Raw genomic sequence first — 23627 nt, forward strand, 5'->3', positions numbered from 1 at the left:
AAAATTACAACACCAAATTTTATGAAGAAATTTTAAAAAAGGAATAGAGGAAGACTATTTTCAAAATTCCAGATTCTCCTAGATCTGTTGCAGTTGCAACATTTCGTTTGGAAACTAGTCACAATTGCCTTGCTAAACAACTGCATTGCATTAGCATGTATAATAGTTCCAACTTCACTTTATGCAATGAAAATATAGAGATGGACAAAGAACATCTACTCAATTTTTCTCCTCTGAACAAAGAAAATCTTTGCCACCCATATTGGCGTTCTAGGGAGATGATGCCGACATTTAGTGACTGAATTATTTTGCATTTAATGTTTTTTTCTTTTGAATCATTGTATATTTCTTTTTTGTGTTGATTATTTTAGTTTTATAGATTTTAAAATTTGTTATCAGTTTCTTTAATTCAATTTTTAGCTCCTATCTCATAAATCTGCGATACGTGAAGGCGTATGAAGGATCAAGTGCTTTTGCAACAAAAAAATATCTATAAATATATATATACTATGTCAGCTTTTCCATGCACGCTCAACCCTGGAATAATCTGCCTAAAAAGGGCTAGTAGAGAATTTCAGCTTCATCACAGAAAAGCACTACATTTGCCACTTATTTTTAAGTGACTATCAATGGGTAATTTGACTTGTTCTCTCTCTCTCTCTCTTTTAAATTTATTTATTCTGAAAGTATGCCATACGTTCTAAATTCACAGTATTAAATGTACACTGATAGATAATGAAACAACACAAAAAAAAAAAAAGATTTGCCAATAAAATTATATTTTTATTAAAAAGACAGCAATAACAGTTAAAATTAAGGTTCAGTTTCAGAAATCTCACTGGTTTTTCAATGTGCATCTTTTAAGTAGCAGAAAATCTATCTATACTCCAGACAGCTATAAAGAGAAAAATTCAAAATGTAGCATAGAATAACAAGAACATAAATGTTTAAATGTTAAGTCATTCATATTGCACTGACAGTAAAATATATGACAAACAAAACCAGCATATAGTTATTACTGTACTTGGATTAAAGTTTTAAGAGGCAATATTTTCTTATATCTTACATTTTAAAAGGGCGTATTACTCAAGAAACTTGAAATCATTTTAAAGGCCGGTCCTGGTTTGTCTTGCGGTACCATATGACCAGATCCCTGAAAAATTAATTAATTAAATAATGAAATGCATACATTGAAATATTACCTGAATAACTTTGGAAAGTTATTGATTAATGATTCAAATTCACACAACTATATTTGAAATGCAGAAAATATAAAACTCTCATTAAAATTTTAAATTGCATACTATAGCATCAAACATGAACAACATACTCAGGTGCTAAATTTCGAACTTTTGAGTGGAAAGGAGATTCCCCCCCCCCCCCCCCCAGATTTATGTTTAAAGGGAGTAGTATTATTTTATTATTTTTAACCTTTTGCCCACTCCCATATTAAAACCTTTGCATTCAATGGCGTATATTCTCCACATTTTTATCTTTATTCTTAAAAACCAGCATATCTAAAGTTCACCTAATTTGGGTAAACATTTCAAAGTACAGGTTTCAAATCCTAATTAAGCATATGGATAGTTTTCTCCAAATAGGTCAAATAAGAGTTAAGAAAATTATTTCTATCAACTTTGTAAAAACATGATTTATTTTTTATGAGAAATTATTGGCCATGATCAATCATATTTATTTTTTGCACATTTTTTCCTCTCTATCTCTCTCTCTACTTTTTCAAATAAATAAATAAATATATATATATACACTCCTGTTTGTGAAAATTGCAGGAAATATAAAGTAGGGCATGATATGCAAATGATTAGAGTTGCAGACCGGTAGTGCATGCGTATCCTGAGCAGCGCCCTTTGAATGGCGGATCGAACCGAATATAAATCGATGGCTGTAGCGAGGCTTATTTGATTATTGGAGGTTATATGCTAGAGTAAATGTTAACTGAATCTTTACTATGCCTCTTTGATGAAAGAAAGCGAAATTTGAGCAAGATTCGGAGTTTGAATGGGGCAGAATCGTCAACCTTCGTGAAGCTGAATTGGCAGCACAGTGGTCAACAGCTGCAGGTGTTTCATTGTGTGCTTCATCAATTTGAAGGCGTCTGCTGCATCCTATGGTCGAAAGACCAAAAAAAATTATACTAAAACTGATAATAGGATGTCCAGTTCTGAAAAAATCAACATTCAGGATTACATCGGGCAAAACGCACCACATGTGAAAAATGAATGCAGATTTTTAAAACTAAGACTTAAAATTAAGCACTGGAGTTTCGTCTTGGACATTAGAAGCCAAGGCTATCAATAATGTCCCTCCATCGTACCGCCAGCAAAAATAAAGTCATTATTATATATATATATATATATATATATATATATATATATATATTAGGGTGGTCCTTATTTATATGGGAAAAAAAAATTTCGGAATTCAACAAGTGACGCCCCCTAGTTTTGTGACACTATAATAAAAAGTAATCGGTGCAAAATTTGAACTTGATCGGTCAATAATAACACGTGCCCCTAGGACGTTGAACTTTAACACTTTTGATAATTTTCCCACAAATCTTCGAGTTTTTACTTCAGACCCTGTACATCGTTTCTCCTACGTTTGCAAAATATTTTTACAGCGAGGTAGCACTAAAATTAATCGTTTTAACTACTTCATATCGTCTAAAGATTTTACATTGAATAAGAATGAAATAGTGCTTTAGAAACTTGACCTTAATTGTACGCTTTTCTCAATGTATCTCAATCGTGTGCATTTTTTTCCCCGATAGTCTTGGACTGTCTGTAAAATACTAAATTGCTTTTGTGACTCATATTTGGTAAATTGATTGTGAAATTCTTCTATTAATTGTGTTCCTCTTTCAGTTGTATCATTCACAACTTTCAACGTTTTAACGATATCTCTTCCCTTTAAATAGCTTCCTTCATTTTGCCATGAATCAGGATCAAATAAGAAAACATCTTTTGGTGTTTGTAACTTATCAAACAGTTTTATTGACTTGTAATTGATTTTATAAACAGGAAGAACTTTACTAAGAAAATATTCCAAATCATCTACTGTTATCTGAAATTTTTTATACAGTCATCAGACACGTCTTCCTATTCAGCAAGCATTTTTTTTTTTTTTTTGAAGTATTCTTTTGCTATCTTCAAAGTTAATTCCTTCATCCAATACGGACAAAGCTACTAGTTCATCCCCTATGTACCATAAGTGATTTATGAATTTTTCAATCACTACTTCTGCTGCATGTTTGTCATCATTTTGTACCCTGCAGGTTTTTAGACACTAGACTTTATATTAATTTAAAAGGTCTACAATGGGTTGCTGCGAAAAACTATATCTTCATACAATATTTAACTGTAAAACAGCATTTACGGACATTCTCTTCATGTAAGGTCAATTTAAATTGTTTCCTAAATATATAAATATTCAAACAATAAATTCCTTTTGCCACCCATCTGGCTCACAGATAAGCTCCAGGTTGCCGAAAACATATCCCTGTAGGAGGGAGGACTTAACCAAGCAATATTATTACACGTTATGAGAATTCTCTGTAATATTTCTTAATTCCGCTTTCTACGAACAATAATATGTCATCAAATTCTTCTTTTAGAATTTAAGTGGTAAGCGCTTTAAAGCGCTTAAATAATACAATACAAATGCAATATATCACCGCTCAGCTTTTGCTCTAAAAAATTACATGCACAATTTATACGACCGGTATTGTAAGCCGCTATATAAAACACTACAGCTTGAACAGTTAGCAATAAAGAGCAATCATCTAAGATATCATATACAACTGAAGAAATATCTCAAAAATTCTGAGTAACTTCAACATTGGGATCAGAAGCTATCATGCTAAGCCTATCGGCGTTTTTTTTTTTTTTTTTCAGTTACATCTGAATGTAGCTCTGTATCCCAGGGAATAACTAAAAAATCTTAATTTAAATTCATGAAATCTGATTTTACCTCTCGAAGACTTTTTCTTGCTCTCTTAAGGGATGTACGATTGATCATAAGGTTATTTGGATTTAAATTTACTGCATCTACATTGGCTGTTAATAAATGAGCAGCGTCTTTGTCCCTAATATGGCATTTGTCTAATATTTATGAAATGCGAGCAGATATCAATAGTTGTCAAGCTGTTTTGCGTTGTGTTAGACCAGATATAGAAAAAAGGTTCAACAGATTAGGATAGATACCCATTTCAGTTTCTAAATCTTGTGAATTGCAAGAGGAATTTGATGATAATAAAGGACTATGTACTGAAATAGAAGACAGTTTAAAGTATTGATTTTTACATTATTCCGATCTGGAATTTTTTTTAAATTTATATTTTTGGTATGGAAAATAAAATTTATCTTTATGGTAGGGTAATCGAGGATTTTTCAAAATTTGAATTATATATAAGAATGTATAAATATTTAAGTATATAACTAAAGAACAGCGAATTAAAATATAATTGTCATTACTTATATTTATAGCATGGAAACCTAGTGACCCTATTTGCCACACCTTTTACATACACAGAAAATTTTCCAAATGAACACCCCCAAAGCCTGGCGGAGGCAATTTGATGTCAAAAATCATTCATTAATGGCCTTTAGAATCCCTTGTGTGCATCTTGGTGGAAAGAAGTGTTCCCCCACCTCTTGGTTTGAAACGAGCTCGAATAGCGGTATGCCTGTCCCAAAGCCATTGGTGTACATGTACCCTATGTAATATGTAAAATTTTACAGACAAATGAAAGTGAGAGAATGGTTTATCTGGAAGTAGCAACATCTATTGAGGTTCAAAATTACTTTAAACATGAAACCTAGGAATATTTTTACATAAAAATGAGAAAATCCGCAATTTTTTCTTTGAAACTCAAAAAAGGGGGCCCTAGGGGCACGTGTTAATATTCATGGATTGACTTAAAATTTTGCATGGATCATTTATTTGTATAATGGAACAAATTGAAGGGGCATCATGTAAAATATTTACAACTTCAAAAATAAGGACCACCCTTATATATATATATATATATATATATATATATATATATATATATATATATATATATATATATATATATATATATATATATATATATATATATATATATATATATATATATATATAAGTGAGGGAATGAAACCTATTATATGATGCCTATAACCTTTACCTAAGTGAAAATGGTTGCAAGGTTGATCTGTTGATTAGCATTTATTTTATAGCAGAAACAATTTATTTTAATCCCATAAATAATAACTTAATTTCATGACTTCTTCATAAGTTACAGCTCTTTCTCACTTATGATGGAATAAGAGAGAGTGATTGTGAGGGAGTGACGTGTTTTACCAAACTGGCCATTTACTTTTATACAATTATCAGAATTGAGATTAGGCTTATTAGACTTCAACTATATCTAAATACTTACAAATCAATAGCAATAAAATTTTTTAAATAGGTACTCAGTAGTGGCTGATGAGGAAGTGACGAGGTAAAAAAACTTTCAGTCCACTCTGTTGAAATTTCCCTCTAAAAACAAATAGCACTAAAAATTAAGCTACTAAAAAATTCTAATTTTATCAACTAGCTTTATCAGGGATGAGAGTGATCAGAGAGCAAAAAGGAGGGAATCCAAAAAAATTTCGTATAAGGGATGATATACAAAACTGCATCAAAATAGAGCCTGGAAGCCATGATATTCAAAAATTCAACATAAAATGGCTAATTTACCAGTTTTAAATGTAACATGTATTTAATTAAGTATAAGTTATGATTTTGTACAATTTGTTGCATTGTACCATTTCATGCAAGAGTATTTATTCCTGAACAAATCTGAATTTTGAAAAAGAGGCAACAATTTCTAACCCCTGAGTTCTTGAACAAAGGGTTGGGGGAGCCAAAGGGCAATCTTGGCTGCATCACACAATAGTGTCAACTTTTCATATTTTTTGGAGAAAATTATTTTAGTTTATAGTGCTAAATGAGTGAGAACATGAATTTTAAAATTAGGTCTATTTGTAAAATAAAAATTTACAACAGAGAGAATTACCTAATTTCTTTATGTGGTAGAACATACTTTTCATAGTAAGAATTGAAAATAAATAAATATGTACATAAACGATTGGTTAAAATTTTCCTTGCATTGGAACCCAAAATTTGTTGTTAAAAACTTCCTAATATGATTTCGAAATCAAAAGAACGACTTGCAGCTGCCTTATTTAATCATGAAATCTCAAAATGTTTAACAGGCTGTAAAGCCTGAACCATTTGAGATTCACCATAAATAGTTTTTACACTTTCTCAAATACACAAAAAAAGTAACCATGCCAAGTTTCAATAAAATTCTAAGGTGCTAAGTCACATTTTTTGATTAACTTTTGCATTTTTTCCAAGATAAATTAAAGTGATAAAAATATTATTAAAATGATGAATAAAATAAGCAGATATAAAGTAGCATATAGTAAAAAACCATCCAACATTAAAAATAATTGAAATACTTGCAGATGTAAAAAGATTGAAATCTCAAACGAAGCATACAACTTTCGGCTCAGCACGTGTTTGACGTTGTTGGCATGATTCCAGAACATACGTTTTTGGCAAATATTACGAGGATGAAGTTTTGAGAGGAAAAAACAGAAAAAATAAGAAATTGGGGACCAAAAATTTTAAAAAATCGTATTTTTTCCGATTTTTCAGAAAAATCTGCATTCTAGTCCTCAATTACATTTTTAACTGTTAAGCTAATAGTCTATTGAATAAAAGATCTTACCCTAATAGTTAGGAAGGAAAGTTTATCATAATACTTCACAAACCCAGCAACTTGGTTATTAAATTTCCAAATTTGATATTTCTGTTTCACCTAGAAACAAAAATTAAAATGAATGTAAATATTTATAGTATCATACAAAAAAGATCATTTTTGCTCTAACAAAATACCGAACAGTGATGCAGTTTAGCAAACATCTTCAAACCAAATTCAAAAATCTATTAATAAGATTTGAATACAAGATTATCATATTGTTCAAAACAAATATTTTCATCAAGCATAAGTTCAGTGTAAGGTTATATGCATGCTCTCAGCAGCAGAATGTTTTTTAATAGTCTGCCATAAAGATAAAAAAATCCAAAGAGAGTCTGTAAGATAAACTGATGTTAAAATTGAACGTAAAATCTAAATCAGGTTGGGAAAAGCTTAAAAATAAGATGCTAAACAAAAACTACAAGTACAAGCTGTTTCTGGATTTTATTCCAGAAAATGACGAATAAATCTTTGCTGAAATTAGATTTTTTCCTTCAAAATTTTTTGCTATCTTTTTACCCCAACTAAGAAATAGCCTGCAGACTTTGAAGAACCTGCGACGTACGGAGTGGTCCCTGAAGTAAGCGTATTCCAGCTTTATTTTCAATGTTATGTTAGTCATGGTTGAATGTTTGTTATACACTGTTACCTTGAAGTCATAAACATTGGCAGAATACCATTCATGTTGTAACACAGCTGAATTTTGCTCTTAGTTCTCACAGATGTTTTGTAAAGTTTCAAGGAGTCAAAGATGTTTTGCCACAAAACATCAACAAGAACATAGTATAGAAATCAGCTGTGTTACAACATGGATGGTGTTCTGTTGATGTTTATGACTTCTCAGCCTTCAAGGTAAATGAACTCAGCTGTGTTATGAACAACAAGATAAATGCCTCAGCTGTATAGATGGTGTATAACTGATTTTAATAATTTCTAAGACTTTGAGGCAGGGTTGGTTTTCTGCCGGCAGAAACTAGTTTTTCCCCTGCCAGTGGCAAAAACTGGTTACAATCGGTAAAAACCAGCAGAAATTGGCAAAAACTAAAAAGCACTTTTAATAATTCAAGTAATTACTAAATGATATTTCTTTAGGTAAACTTAAAAAATTAACTTCATTTCATCATTGGGAAAAAATAAAATCCATTGCTAGTTTTCTTGATTTAGTTCAGGAAGAGAACTTTTTAATTGCAGAATGCAGATGCTTGTAACATTTGGATTAATCTAATAATGGAACGAAAATCTTATGGGTTCTTAGGAAAGAGGAGTGACATACAAAATTAAACAGGCATTACTGATTATAATTTGCTAATATGTTTCATCTAAATTGCTTGTGATTGAAATTATCATGTACTTCTAGAAGAAAGTGGCAGAATTTTACTTGCCAATATTAACCTAGATTTTGTACCAAGTATCACAGCTTTGCAAAACAAACTATCCCTATTTCCTGAAACTTGTTTTTCCAGTCAAATTTTTTTTCCCACTAACCCAATTACTACATGGTAGACCAGTTTTTAAAAAAATTACAATAGATGAAAGTTTTGAAAATATTGCTTGTTCCTTAATGCATTGCCTGCTAGCTCTTCTGTTGCAAGAATATTCTAAAGTTTCTCATTTGTGCATAATAAATTAAGATACTGTTAAATTTTTGAAACCACCTTTTCAAAGAGGCTATTGCAGAGTTAAAACATTGTAACATTTGATTTTGAATTCTGATAATATTGTAATTAAATTGTGCTTTGGTAAACAATTGATTATTGTTTCCATGCATTTTCTTCTGTACATCAATTATTTATTTTATGTCATTTTGTGAGTTTTTTCCAGTTTCTGCCGCAAATGTTGCAGAAAGTGGTTTTTACCAAGCCAGTTTTAACTGGTTTCCACCGGTGGTTTAAACTGCCTGGGCAGAAATTTGCCAACGAACTGCTTTGAAAACTGCTTTGAGGTAATTGTACAGCAAACATTCAATCATAACTAAATGTTGAAAATAAAGTTGGGGTGCACCCATTTCCCCAACACTCTGTTCATTGCAGTGCTGTTTCCGCTACAACATTTAATAGTAGTACAGTTATGAGATGATTCGCATGAGATTACCCATGAGACAACTTTCATACAACATTCCTTGTGTTAACAAAGGGAAAAACATGAAAAGTAGTTTTATTTTGTCAAGAAACAAAACACAAATAAATAAAAATCATTTACCTTCAAACCAAGGTTGTTAGCAAACCATTCATCGCCTAAAAAGTTGCATGCCATATCTACATCACCATTGTAAATAAGGCCCCTTAGTTTACCAGACCCGATTAATTCCAACACTTGAGGTCTCATTGTATCATACAATCGTTTGTATCCAATTTCAACATCTGTACTGCAAAAATAGGTATCATTTCATTACATGATATAAAAACATTCAGTAAAAGTAAAATCAAAATGATTACTCATAAAGTCTTTTAAAAACTTATTTTTCAGAATAAATTTTAAAATGTCTTATCATTTTCTTTGTCCTTGAGTACACAAAATGTATCTTGTTTCTTGTAAACCAAGACACAATGGAATCACTGTAACTGTTGATTTATTTGAAATAATATTTCAGTTACATTTTGCAGATTCTAAGCACTTCAAACATTTTATGAGTTCATTCTTATAGTTTCAAAATAAATTAATGTATGGTTTTATAACTGGAAAAGCAGGAGTGCCCACCTTAAGGGGATCATGGTGCAGACTTCACCATTAAAATTTTTAGAGGGGGAGGGTTAAAGAGTATTTTTTTTTTTTTTTTTGCTTTTTTGGGGAGGTTCCAGATTTAGGGGGTCTTTATAGAATTTAGGGGGGTGCGACCTTATTGGGGGGGGGCACAATTGTAAAAAATGCTACAATGCAGCCACATTTGCAAAAACTACTTTTCGAGAAAAATTTATTTAAATGTAATGTGCCTTAGCTTTAATTCTTATAGTAACACTGACACATTTCAAAAATGAGGTTAAAAAATATTTTTTTGTTTGTGGTTGTCTTGCATTTTAATAGAACTAACAAAAAAGCACCAGGGATATGTACACAACTCAAAATCGACAATTTTTGACTAGAAGCTGTGTTAGTATTAGGTGTGCAATATAAGCAGATATATGTGGGTATTCTAAAATGCAAAACATTTTTATCAGTAATCAGTAAGCAGTTTTTTGCATGACCTTAATGCTTATGCACATGATAGCCCATAATTAAGAAATAAAAAGAGACATAAAAACCTGCAAATCTCCCAATCTTGAACTTTAGACGGAATGTGAAGAGCTTGGCGTACAGACATCTGATTAAGATACTTTCTTAAATTAGAAGAATCAATACAAGGTGGGTCATCTTTTACTTTTCGTAGCTGTAAGAAAAGTAATTAAAAAACACCTATGGCAGTTTTAACAATTGTAGATCATTTTAGTCAAATTATCTATACACATTTATTCATTACTTGAAACATTTTTACAGGGTTGTTTGGTTTAAACCGAGACTTAAACCAAAAATGTGTTTTTTTTTTGAAAAATTTCATTGTTTCTCCTAAACGTCTGGGTTTTCTTGTTTCATTCTTCTTATACATTTTTATACAAAATGAAACTTCTCCCACACATTTTACTACCTTTTAGCAAAAAGCCTTAGGATTTTCATACACAAAAAGACAAGAGGTAGGTTTTTCTATTAACAATGTCTGAGATTGAGCAATGGTAAATGACAATGACCCAAAGCACTATATAAAATGGAACTAAGATATTTTTGGGCTCCCTGACGGTGCATTTGTGTCATTATAGACAAGGGTTTTTTTAGTCAACATTTCAGTTGTTTCACAGCATGTTTTGATGACATGATTTATGCATCATCATAATGTTTCTAGAGATAAATGTCCAGCATGTTTCACATTGAGGAATTATCAACGGTCATAATTTCTCCGATTTCATCCTACAAATTACAATAAATTGTAAAAATATAAATTGAGAGTTATCGCATTATCAGTGATCTAAGCGATTTTCATTGAAGTTTTTTTCTCTCAACTACTAAACAAAATTTGGCAATTCACAAATAAGTTGATACTGCACTCATCTTCTTGTTTTATGCTTAAATATATTCTTTTAATATTGCTTGAAGCTCGTAGCAAAGTCAAAAACTCTAACGACATTTTTGATTTAAAAAAAAAAAAAGTGAAGAAATTTCTCTGTTGAAATTCAATTTCCCTTATCGAAAGGGGAGCCCTCAAGGGGAGGAGAGCATGGCGCTCCTTTTGCAGGAATCTCTTTTGTGATCTGTAGAAATTCAGAGAGATGCGTCATCCTCCTTAGGGAGGATTGGCACCCATGTTTTTCCAGAACTTTCTTCTAAAAGAATGTCACTTGTTTTGATAAAAGCACTTGCTCTTGACCTTGAACAACAAAAGAGTGCTTACAATGAGAAAATACAAAGGGGGCTGTGGCTTCAACAGGAAAAAAAGGGTAGAGTTCATTCATGCAAAATAGGTGAAGACAATTTCTACTAAGCATGACTTGCTCTGCTAATCAGAACACGCCAAGTCTCCCATTTTGGGACTTCAGTAAATGAAGTCCCATAAAACTCCTTTAAATTATTTTCCTTGGCCCTTGTTTGTTGTGATTTGAAAAAAGGTCTATTGAGCTTTATATTCCATGTTTCTAATTTCCTGCATTCACATTAATTATTTTTAGGGATTTTTTTTTCTCGTGTAATGCAAAAACAAGAAATTTTTGCAAAATTTAAAATTTTTTTAAAAAAGAATTCACATTCCAAACCTTTTTGAAAAAAAAATACCAATAAAGTTTGGTTCTCTATCATTCATTGTAAAAAAATTCAAAATGATATCTTAATTACTTGATGAAGAAAAAAATCTTAATTGAAGGTTCCCAAAATGGGAGACTTGGCGCTTAATGGGTTAATTACAAAGAAATTAGGTACAAATATGAATAATAAACATTCCGTAACAATTAATTCATAAAATCTTTAAGATTTTCCTAAAATAAAATTGTTTTTCTTACAAATACAGTGAAACCCCTCCTAACGGACACCCCTTTAATGCGGACACCCCTCTTATGCGGACAGTTTTTAATTCCCCGGCAGAGAGACATTAAACCTAATGTATAAAGAACCTCTCTCGTACGGACACCTTCAAATACGGACACGGACACCCTTTTCGAAGTCATTTACATTGATATATCCTTTTTTGCGGACAGTATTTAAAACTTGAGAATTAAATAGCTACTCCATTGAAAGGCTTCATTTAATGCAAAGTCGACCAGCTTATACGGAGATAAAAAAAATATTTCTTTGCAATTTTACTTTGCATCTACTGCGTAGCAAAAAAATTTCAGCTTGACACCGAAATGCATTTTTCATTCCAAAAAACATCATCAAATCGTCAAAAAGAAAAGAAAAGAAAAGAGAAAATGATTATTCTGCAAGTTTCTGTCTGTATACCCCCACCCTCCCCCGTTGCCTTGTTCCTTTTCAGATGACTAACAAGCAGGCGTGTTGTGTCTAAGTGGAGCCGAGTTGACGCGCCATCTAACAAAAATATTTTATAGAGAGTAAAAGTAAAGCCAATGCAATATCATAAAGTAAACTTAAGGGTAAAAGCATTCAGTTGTTTCATCGTTCTCATTGAAATGGCTCTGAATACTCATCGTCAGCGTCGTACTCTTTCTCTTAAAGAAAAAATTGAAGTTATAGATTTCGCAGAAAAAAATAAAATTGGAATAGGGAACATTGCTGAAAAGTTTGGTGTGGGACGCACACAAATTTGCTGTATTTTAAAAGGAAAAGAGAAGTTTAAGAAAGAATGGTTCATAAATGGAAACCAAGAGAATAAAAAAGATTTTCCTAAAAGTAATGCCCTTGCAGTGGATGAAATTGTGTTTAAATGGTTTGTGTCCGCAAGAAGCAAAAATATTCCGATTTCTGGCCCTATTTTACAAGAAAAGGCGAAAGAAGCAGCTACTGAAATGGGTATAGAAAATTTCAAAGCTTCCAATGGATGGTTAGATCGTTTTCGAACGAGACATGATATTGTTTTTAAAAAAATATGTGGTGAATCCATGGATGTGGATGCTGACGTTTGCGAGAAATGGTTTGAGAAAGTGCCTAGTTTGATTGAAAATTACGAGCCATGTGACATTTATAACATTGATGAGACCGGTTTGTTTTATAGAGCTCTGCCAGATAAAACCTTAACTTTACGGAAAGAAAACTGCTCTGGAGGCAAAATCTCCAAAGAACGCTTAACAGTTTTGTTGGGTGCCAGCATGGATGGTACAAAATTAAAACCAGTTGTCATCGGAAAAGCAGCCAGATCTCGGTGTTTTAAAGGACTGGATATAAAAAAATTACCTGTAGACTGGTATTCAAATAGAAGAGCGTGGATGACAACCAGTGTCATATCTGATTGGCTTGTAACTTTTGATAAGAAGTTGGGGAGAGAAAAAAGGCATATTGTTATTTTTATGGACAACGCACCCTCCCATCCCAAAGACTTTCACTTGAAAAATATAGAAATAGTCTTCTTGCCAGCAAACACAACATCGAAATGCCAACCTATGGATGCTGGGATAATTCAAGCATTTAAAATTCAATACAGATAACTAGTTATGAAGCATTTAATCAATAAAATGGAAGAAACTAAAACAAGTAGCAAACTTTCCAAAACAATTGATGTGTTAGATGCAATCAGCTGGGTTAAGCACGCATGGAAGGAAGTTAAAAAAGAAACAATAGTAAGTTGCTTTAATCGCGTTGGATTCAAAAAAGGATCTGCCACAGAGGAAATTGACAACGAAGTTGATTGTGACAATGATGGATTCGATTTGCAGTCGTTAATGCAACAAGCAGGGTTCACAAATGTGACCGCTGAAGACTATGCTCCCATCGACGACCAAGTTTTCACTGAAGAAAGCGAAACAGAAATTGCAAGCATAGTGCGCGAAATTAACGAAGATCATACAGTTGAGGATGACGATGAAGATGAACTGTCCGTAAAAGAAGACGTTAAAACAATTAAAAATGTTAACGAAGCTTTAAGCGTATTAGATGGACTCAGGGAATTTTCAATTAAACACAACGATCCTAAAGGACTAGACTTGGTACAAGAACTTAAGATACATTTCGAAAATGAAAGACTTTCATCGATCAAAACATATCAACAGACATCAATCGAACAATTTTTTAAAAGTACAAATTAGGTATGTAATTTTTATGCGAACCTGTTATTTAAATCTCTTTGAGTGAGCAAAACTGTAATATTTGAATTTAACCTGATAAAATAATTGTTTATTATGTATATGTTGGTAAAAACTAGTAAATTGAAAAAAATCTATGCATATGAAAGAGTAGAATTCACACATATTTCATTTAAGATTTCAAAAAACATAAACAAATAACTAAAGTTAATTAAATTAAAAAAACCTCTGTAAAGCGGACACCCCTCTCTTACGGACAAAAAAGTTTGTCCCGTTAGTGTCCATAATAGAGGGGTTTCACTGTAGTTAAAAAACTCAAAAAAAAAAGGTTTAAACCAAAAACCTGGTTTTAGAAAACGGTTTTTTGGGGGGGGGTCAAAAAACCATCCCCCCCCAAAACACTGGTTTTTATACCAACCTTGCATTTTTAGTAGTTAGATAAAATGAAAGATCGGAAGTAAATTTCCAAAATCTATACCAAAATTGTTGAAGGCAGTTAGAGCAGTATTTTTTTCTTTACATTTTATGAAGATAACTATCATTATTTTTATTTATTTTAAGTTCTTCTAAACAATGGCAATAATCATTCCTCTCAAAAGAAAAGTTCCTCTTTACAAGAAATTTTCAAGCAAAAAGAGTTTCCCACAAGATCTCCGCAAACAACAGTGCTTAAAAGATTAATGAGGGTCTACTATCCAATTAACATTACCATAATTAAACTACATTCATTGCATTTCAGGAGAAAATATAAAAGTGCACTTAATATTTTACATAAAATTTTGTAACATTCTAGACGGTTTTTTTCCTGCTATTTACTCCCTACCAGGGGTAGAATGGCTAACTTTGGCCATTCCAAGTTTTAATTTCAAAAAAAAAAAAAAAAAAAGGTTGAATTTATAAAGTGTAAGATAAGAAAAATACTGAGATTGTTTTAAATGCTATTTATAAATTTGAAGGAAAGATGGACTTCTATACTTACAACAAAGGAAAGAGGGGGGGGGGGACAAAATTGTAAGCTATCAGTGGGCAATGAATTTAAGGAAATGGTGATGTCACGAGGACTCTCTCTGCAAAATTTTCATAGTTTAGTTCTTCAAAAATGCAATTTCAGTCAACCTTTGGTAACATTAATGAATTAGGAAAAATTCTTGGGATCTTTCTTTAAATTTTTCTACATTAAAGCTTGAAAAACAGAACTGCAGATTTGGGGGAAGTCTTGCTGCCCCAAAAGTAAACACAAGGCTCAAGATTCTCGCTTCAGAAAATTTTTCAAATTTGGGGTGAGGCTTTCAAAAATGCTCGAAATTGGGGCTTTCAGGCCCTCTCCAATGAACTTTTTAAAATTGGAAATGTAACTTTTGTGCTAGCTTGGAGACGCTAACTGAGAGGAAAAGGGAAGATTTGCGGAAATCCCACGAAGTTTTTTGAAATTAAAATCTTAAAGATGCAATTTCAGGTCATTTTGAGTAGTAACATTGATGAGCTAGGGGTTTGGGGACACCAACACGTTCCTTAAAATATTCGTAACTGAAAGGCAAAAAACGCATCTCAGGCTATCCTGAAGGACGTTAGGAGATAGATCAGGATTCGGAGGCTGCGCCTAGAAATTTTTTGATATTGCAGTTTTGAAAACGCAAATTTAGATAAAGTACGAAAATCCACCATTTAACTATCGAAAATCTATCGTTTAGAAAACTGGAAAAAGAAACAATATCCCTTGAATAAACGAAAACCCAACCCTTGGTGTAAAATAATCATTTTCTTCGACTAAAATGCTAAAACACCCTTTAAAGAAAAACTTATAAACAATTCTTTGCAATTTAAAATTTTTAGCCAAATAAACAAAAAATACATTGAAGTATGTTAACAGTAGCTTTGAATATAATAATCCTACAACCCTATTGTTTATCGCCAAACGACTACATAACCGTAACCCAGTTGAATAACGAGCGAAACAAACTCCGATCGATTAGCGGTTCGATCTTTTGAACGAAAACATTTAAACGATAATTTCGCTTTCTAGCTGAGCATTGGTTTCATTAACTATTTTTCCACGCGTACCTTTAATGACCTTCATATACTGCATGATTTGTTCTTTCAGCCAAGGATAACAATCATCCACTGATCTTTGGTGTACATCCTGTTGTGATTTATCTGGACGGAGATAAGATATGTCTTCTACAAATTCGACCATCTTTTCCTTTAATAGTTTACTGATTAGTTTGATAATCCTCAACGTCTTCTTGCCAGTGGCGCCAAGACTCAGATGATTTGAGCGGGGATCAAATGTTGTTATGTACGGTACTTTTGTACTGATTGTCATACTTTTATGACTCCAGCAACACGCTGAACATTGCTTTCTGCAAGTCAACGGTATTCCTCAGGGATCTAAGTTCTCTTCAGTATTAGCCAACCCGTACTTACACCACTTTGAAAAAAACTTCACCTTATCCATTCCTAGGGCTTTCAGATACGTCAATGACTTCATTATTTTCAATTATCACAACTTTTTTAATGATTCCAAAAGTATTTATCCTCCCGAATTAGAACTTATCCACACCAATAATAATATCAATCAATCTGATTTCCTGGATCTAAATATTTCTCTTTCGGATAATTCTGTGCATATTGATCTTTTTGATAAACGAATGTCTTTCAATTTCATGTTAATCGTTTGATTTCATGGGATTCAAATATTTCTATTAAAGTTTTTCGTAATACCTTGATTAATGAAATTAACAGAATTAAAACTATCTGCAACAGAAATGATTTTGTTTCTAAAAATCTTAATTTAATGAAAAGCATTTTAGACTATAATAAAGTCCCTCAATCTTTTTATTTAAGCTACATTAGAAAAGTAGGGAATTGCCTAGCAGAGTGAAGTATAGCGCAATTGTATTATTGCAGTAAGGTCACCTAAGCTATGAAGGTCTGCCAGGAGCTATCCTGAATATTTCTGATGTAATTTCCGATCCAATTTTTGTTTTTTCTCTCCTCGGCTTTACTATACTCCAGGTTTTTTCAACTCCACGGTTTTCAACTCCATGTCCCGCTGCTGCCGTGTCCTAACTGCATCTTTGCCTGGCACGTGCAGGTCAATTTTGATTTCAATGTGCTCATTCTGTTTGGATGCACTCCGGAACTTTCTTCTGCTCTTTTATCTTAAGGTATGTTATCTGATTCCTTTCTCTTCTAAGGCTCTCGGGGAGGGTAGCAAGCTATTGGGACCTTCCCTCTTGCTAGACAGAAAGGGCCTTGTGAACTTTAGGACCAATCCCCCCCTTGAGAAACTGTTGGTCCTGGGTTCACCTTTTCCATTTTCCATTTTGATGTTCTCGCTTTTTTCATTTGGTTTTTCATTTGTATTTTGACTGTTTGTGTGAATATATATAAATATATATATAAATATATATATATATATATATATATATACATATATATATATATATATATATAAACAATCTTTCATCTTTCTAATAGTAGTATAGATAACTTTGAGAAAAACATAAAATCCACTCTTATTAAATCAATTTTTTGTTCAATAAACATGTGAATCAATCAATTATATGATTTTTTGATCTATCGTTAATTTTGAACTTAAAAAATTGGAGGGACAAAGCCAGTTCATGTAACATTTCAACACTTCTTCAGCTGGGGTCTCTAATTGGGGATTTCAGTACATTACGCCCCTTATGAAGTTGGCTTGTTTAACGAAAATTGATAGAGAGTAGGGAGAGAAGCTTTGCTCATTTCAGGCAGTTTTTTGATATTCAAAGGATTTCATGTACAGGGGCGTGCATAGAAATTTTTGTGCCCGTCACGAATGACTTTTACAGGGGGGGCCACTCCATATTATTTACCCCTACGTCCCTACATATATTTCATCCCTCATTTGAAAATCTCGGGCCCCCTTCAGGCTCGGAACCGGGCCAACAAGTGTCCCTCCTCTCCCTCCCCCCTTTGTTCACGTCCTTGCTCATGTATAATTTATAGCAGGGCCGGAGCCGCTTTGTCTGATAGTGCAGGCCCATTAAATTTCTGTTAATAGACGTACAAATATAATTTTTTTAACGCTCTTTTTTCGTCCTGTACCCTTTGCGTCCGACCCCAATTTCTCTGGCCCCTTCCCGTTTCCTCAATGTAGGAGCCATGGGCCCCAGATCTCTAAAAACTAGACAGAAAGTTGATAAGAGAGGAAAGCATTCGCACGTGTGGACTTCGGTTCTTTACTTTTTCCCTGCTTAGGATGGAAAAAAAGTAAACCTGTTTCCAAACGCTTTTTTCACATCGAGTAAGCAAATTACATGCTTTTTTTAAATCATTTTAACACTTTGAAAAATGTTAGGCTTGAATTTAAATGTATTAAGTTAAAAAAAAAATTGCTTGAAGTGGCCCACTAGGCGGTTGGCCCAGTCGGGGATCCCCGACTAGCCGACCTGACCAGTCCGCCCCTGCTCCCTACAATCTTATGACAACACACTTACTTGTCTAAAAGATGTGAGGGACAAAAAGTTTTTATTTCTAAATGTCCAATAAAATCTATTTAGATTTTCATAAACACTACCTTCAGCAGTCTAATCTAGTTAAGTAAAAAGTAAGTTGTGAAATTTGTCCCAATCCTCTCAACTTTTCCTTTCATTTAAAAGTTTTTCAGTCACTTTAAAATTGCTTAAAAATGGGAAGTGAGTCAAATTCACCGATTTTCACATGCTTTGAACTTCATCACAAGTGTCTTTTGTTCTTAATCTGTGTGAAAATAATTATCTGCTTAACCCCCATAAGATCAGAAAAAAAGTATAAGCTTATTCACAAGCAATAAGTTTGAGATGTCTGCTCTACACATGACATAAAATAAATAAAGTTAATAAGAAATTTCTCGGACAGGATATAAATCGTTTTTGAGTTCTTGAGAAAATCAGGTTCATATAATTGCATTTTTTAAAAACTCATTCAAGTTATTAACTTACTAGGGTGGTTCAAAAATACATGTAAAAAAAAGTTTCTCCTAGATAACAGGACACCTCTCAATTTTTTTAGACTTGTGAATAGTAATATACTGGAAGAATTTTATACTTTCTATTTCAACTGAAAAAGGGTGCTCAACCCCCTCCCCCAATCTTCATTAGTATGGGGAGGGCAGGTTAAAAAAATACATTGAGCTGAAAAAACAATGCTACCTATTATAACGTACACTAGTAATACGCATAATACATTGAAAATAAAATAATTATTTACAAAAAAAAAATTAACTCTAATTTGAATTCCGAAACTTTGAATTCAAATTATGTTTTTCGCAATCACGAGTTGTGACAAGACTCTACTGGTTAGAGTTATTGTTTCTAGAAATGGCTTCCCCGCCCAAGCATGTCCCTCCTCCTGGGTGCTTACGTGTATATAGTTGTGTGCGTGTGTGTGTAGGCTTACGTGTGTGCACATAGGCGTGTATATGTGTGTAAAGGCGTGCGCGCGTAGGCGACTGTGTATGAGCATGTGCTCAGGACCAGCCGCGCCGCCGCCGGTGGACGGTGGTGCTGCAGGCCTGGTCCAAGCTGAAAAAGGAACCGGAACATCAAGGACTGTCAAGTGAGAACAATAAGCAATCGTGATTGCTCAAAAACAGCTGGAAAATTAAATTTTTCTAAATGTATGACATTTTTTATGGTACGGCTAATGTTAAATTGAGGGGTCATGGAGCACCTTCTTAAAATTTGCATAAGAAGCTAAAACTTTTACAGCATAATACTATTAGTAAGTCTAAAAAAATGAGGGGTGTCCTGGACTCGAGCCGAAAAAAGTTTTTTTTTTTTTGAACCACCCTGTTACTTACATTTTTAATAGTTTATTTACATTTTTTAAGGTATTAATTTTCAAACTTTTGTTTATACATTATAAAAGAAAAGAAACAAATAAAACGCAACATACATTTTCAGATTTAGGTAACATGCGAAGTAAGTTTCTTTTGTCGGTAGAGTATCTGGAAACTTTTTCAGATGATTGAGCACAATCAGAATACAAATTGTAAATATTTAAGCCTGAGCCATCAACAATGTCAGTTACTTCTGAAACCTATTGGGAAAAATAACAATATCACAATGCTATTGTTTATTAAAGATAAGGTGTGTTTTGACAAATGCATACCTCAAAATTAGACTTATGTAAGTCTCATTATCACTACTTTACAGGACAATGTAAAAACGTTTTTTCTGGTGCATATAAAAGTTGGGGCTTGCACTCATATGACACAGGTAAATAATTATAAAGGAACATTTATTATAGATTTACGCCGTTATGGCTTAAAACAGAATAAGATTCTGCAGACAGTGAAAAGCAACAGTTAATAATCTGAAAATCAACATGTTTGAACTTACCTTAGTATGGCCCTGAGGTAAAGAACTGTTGTAAGTATTAATACACTCAAGCCCCGTTATAACAAACCATCAACTGACCGATTTGGAAGTTCGCTATAGCCGATAGTTCACTACATCCGCTTTTTCAAAAGTCTGAATTCACTCAATTACTTGCATAATGGACATTCTAATTACATGATGTATCTATTACTACTTAAAATATACTATAAAGTGAAAATAATTAATTATACTGTGCTCAATAATAAGCTAACTAAAAATTTACCTTTTTGGAAAAAGAATTCTATAACATAGAAGAAAAATGTTATTTTCGATTGCAAGCATTTTGATTTTAAATGTATTTCGCCAATTTGTTATTCAGCTACTGAAAACAAGTCCACAACATGTAGATCTAAAAATAGTTGCAAAAATAAAATTAGAAAAAAAAAATGACAGCTGCATTTGGAGCTGAAATTGAAGGTTCAGGATCTTCTGTTCCTTCATCAATATCAATAAAAAAATTTTGAAAAACAAAATAGAACCGACTTCAAAATTGCTCTAAAAAGTGAAAAATAATTTTATTCTTTAAACACCATCGATAATGCTTTTAAACATAATTTTTGAAGTTGGCGCAAAAACAAAACGTAAAATCTAGTGTAACCATGCTTCGTTCATATTTTTTTTCAGAAAAGCATCCAAAGTTACGAACGAAACATTTATACCGCTATTCAAATATGTTGTCATCAATGCATAATGTATGTGATAGTGAAGAAACTGGTCCTGGTTAAATTTATAGTTGTGTTTGAGTTATGGCTGTGAATGATTTCATCTATCGTTTTTGCGCCAACTTCAAAAATTATGTTTAAAAGCATTATCGATGGTGTTTAAAGAATAAAATTTTTTTTCACTTTTTAGAGCAATTTTGAAGTCGGTTCTATTTTTTTTTCAAAATTTTTTTATTTCATTCTTTTTAGTGTAAATGTAGGTATTTCAGAAATAATAAGAAGTTACCATCACGAAACTTCGCCTTATTTTTTTCTTAAAAATGCTCCATACTAAAAAAAAAAAACTATTGACACGCGTTAAACTTTAAGCGATTGGCACTAAAAACTTATCTTTGTTCCTCTCTGGAAATCATGCGTATTTAATTTAATTATAACCATTTAAGTATTACGTTTTTCCTAACTAATTTATGTTCCAAAGCATCTAAGTTGTTCATGATGCAATCCTGTATTTTCTTACTCAGTCCCGATCATCTGTTATCGGCATAGATGATAACGATAAAAATACTAGAGTAGTTGAGTCAAACCTAATGGTAGCATTGTGAAGGCTAAGCAGATCCTAATCACTGCATCACCTCGCTTCCAGGTTAGGTTTACCCCTACTATGGAGCAATAGCACTGAAGAAAGGAAGATTTTGATAATTCACATAGGGTTACTAAAATAAAATTATTTACGCCAAAAATGAGACGACAGCGCCAGATTCCCCATTATCGAAATATCCTTTGAAGAAATTTGATGCTTGCTTCAGAGAAGCCTTCATTCAAAATTATCATTACAATTACTATTAATGTTAGATGGCACCAAACTTTTATAACAATGAGTTTCCTATTGTCGCGTAGATGAAGATAGCGAAGACAATGTGAAAGCCAAATGAAGCGAATACTCGTTAGTCTCAACTCGAGATCTTTATTCAGAACCACGAATGAACGTTACATCTCCTGATATACAACTTGAGAAAGTGCTGGAACTTTCCAGACTTGGAAAGATACAGAAATTAATAGAAGATTCGAGAAAATACGGGATACAGTAGAAACAAAATTTTAGTAAAATCCACTTTGTCCTAGTCGGGATTTGAACCCGGGTCGCTCGTGTGGGAGGCGAGAATTCTACCACTGAGCCACCGTTATCCACGGATGAAAAGTGCGAACTTCGCTACAAAATCATTTAATAGGGAAATTGCATAAAATTTACTGTTTTTTGCCCATAACTTTTTTTCTAAAAAACAAATATGGTCAAACAAAGTAATGGGACCTAAGTTGAGCCATCCCCTATCCATTAAAAAAAGAATCATCAAAATCGGTTCACTAGGTGAGACCCTATGAGTGGACAAACAAAAAAAAAACATACATACGGTATGAATTGATAACCGCCTCCTTTTTGAAGTCGGTTAAAAAATGGAATTCACAGTGAAGTTGTTCTTGTGAAGAGGTTTTGGATCGATCAGAAAATACTGAAGCTCATGAAACCAGAAAGCTTCTTCGCACATGTTCAAAGTCAAAAATTCTGACCAATAAAATTTGTTTGAAGTGAACCCATTTTGTAAGTCAGGTAAGTTAACGAATGATAAAATATCTTTGTTACTTTTTTTACCAGACCATGAAATTTTTGAAAATTTTGGATCGCTATAGCCGATTTTCTAGCATTTGAGAAGTGTTTGATATTCCATTAATGAAATAGGACTTCAGTTTGGACCATTCAAAAGGTGCGCTACAACCGGAGAATCGCTATATCGCAGTGGTGCAGCCACGGGAGGGGTTTTGGGGTTAAAACTACATTTGGGGAAAAGTACATTCATTTCCTCCATTAAGATCAAGGGAAAAAGCAGAGTATTTGAGCTTTTCCAAGCGGAATAGGTTTCAACAAAATATTTTACTGTTTTTAATAATCGGGAAGCAGTCAGAAATTACTTTTCAGTTCTTAAATATAAAAGTTGTATTTCATGATAAGCACCCCCACGTCCCCCCTGGTATAAGATAGCTAAAATGGTGTCAATAAAGCTCTACAGAGTATCATGGTCCCTCAGCACTTCCATCTCTGCACAACTCCTTTTTAGGGACATTTAGTGAGAGGAAGCCTACCGCACCCGATTTTCTGAGGCTCTTAACCAATTCTCATCGAAAGATCGAAACCGTTATTAGCTAGCATTTGACATTCAAAAATACATGAATGTATTTTAGGAGGAGCTTTTAGGTGATCTCAGGAAAAACACGCAAAAAATGAATATAAGATTAAAGTAAAACTAATAATAAATATTCTGTGTTTTTCCCACTTTCTTCGTTTCATAGTGACATCAATACGAATTATTAATTGTTTTTAAGAAGTTACTTAGAATGAATAATTACTAATCTGTAGAAATTCTTTGATATTGAATAATTACGCACAAGGGCACCCATATGCAAACTTTTAAGGGGGGGGGGGGGGCTCAAAAATTTTCCCATTGGTTTAGCAGAATATTTTCCCTGTGGAAACCGATTT

The 23627-nt window shown here is 32.8% G+C and overlaps 1 protein-coding gene across 1 annotated transcript in view; it reads right to left on the bottom strand.

Annotated features, from left to right (window-relative positions):
• Positions 1-762: 762 nt before the first annotated feature.
• LOC129216141 (lysosomal protective protein-like) overlaps positions 763-23627 on the bottom strand; it is a 51587-nt gene continuing 28722 nt past the window's right edge. Inside the window, exons 6-11 of the mRNA XM_054850339.1 lie at positions 19948-20091; positions 10054-10178; positions 9014-9179; positions 6785-6874; positions 1067-1153; positions 763-895 (exon numbers count right to left, since the gene is read on the bottom strand). Coding sequence (XP_054706314.1) covers positions 1070-1153; positions 6785-6874; positions 9014-9179; positions 10054-10178; positions 19948-20091 — 609 coding nt within the window. The 3' untranslated portion in view covers positions 763-895; positions 1067-1069. The remainder of the gene's footprint in view (positions 896-1066; positions 1154-6784; positions 6875-9013; positions 9180-10053; positions 10179-19947; positions 20092-23627) is intronic.

The sequence above is a fragment of the Uloborus diversus genome, chromosome 1, assembly GCF_026930045.1.
Source record: "Uloborus diversus isolate 005 chromosome 1, Udiv.v.3.1, whole genome shotgun sequence".
Classification (NCBI taxonomy): Eukaryota; Metazoa; Arthropoda; class Arachnida; order Araneae; family Uloboridae; genus Uloborus; species Uloborus diversus.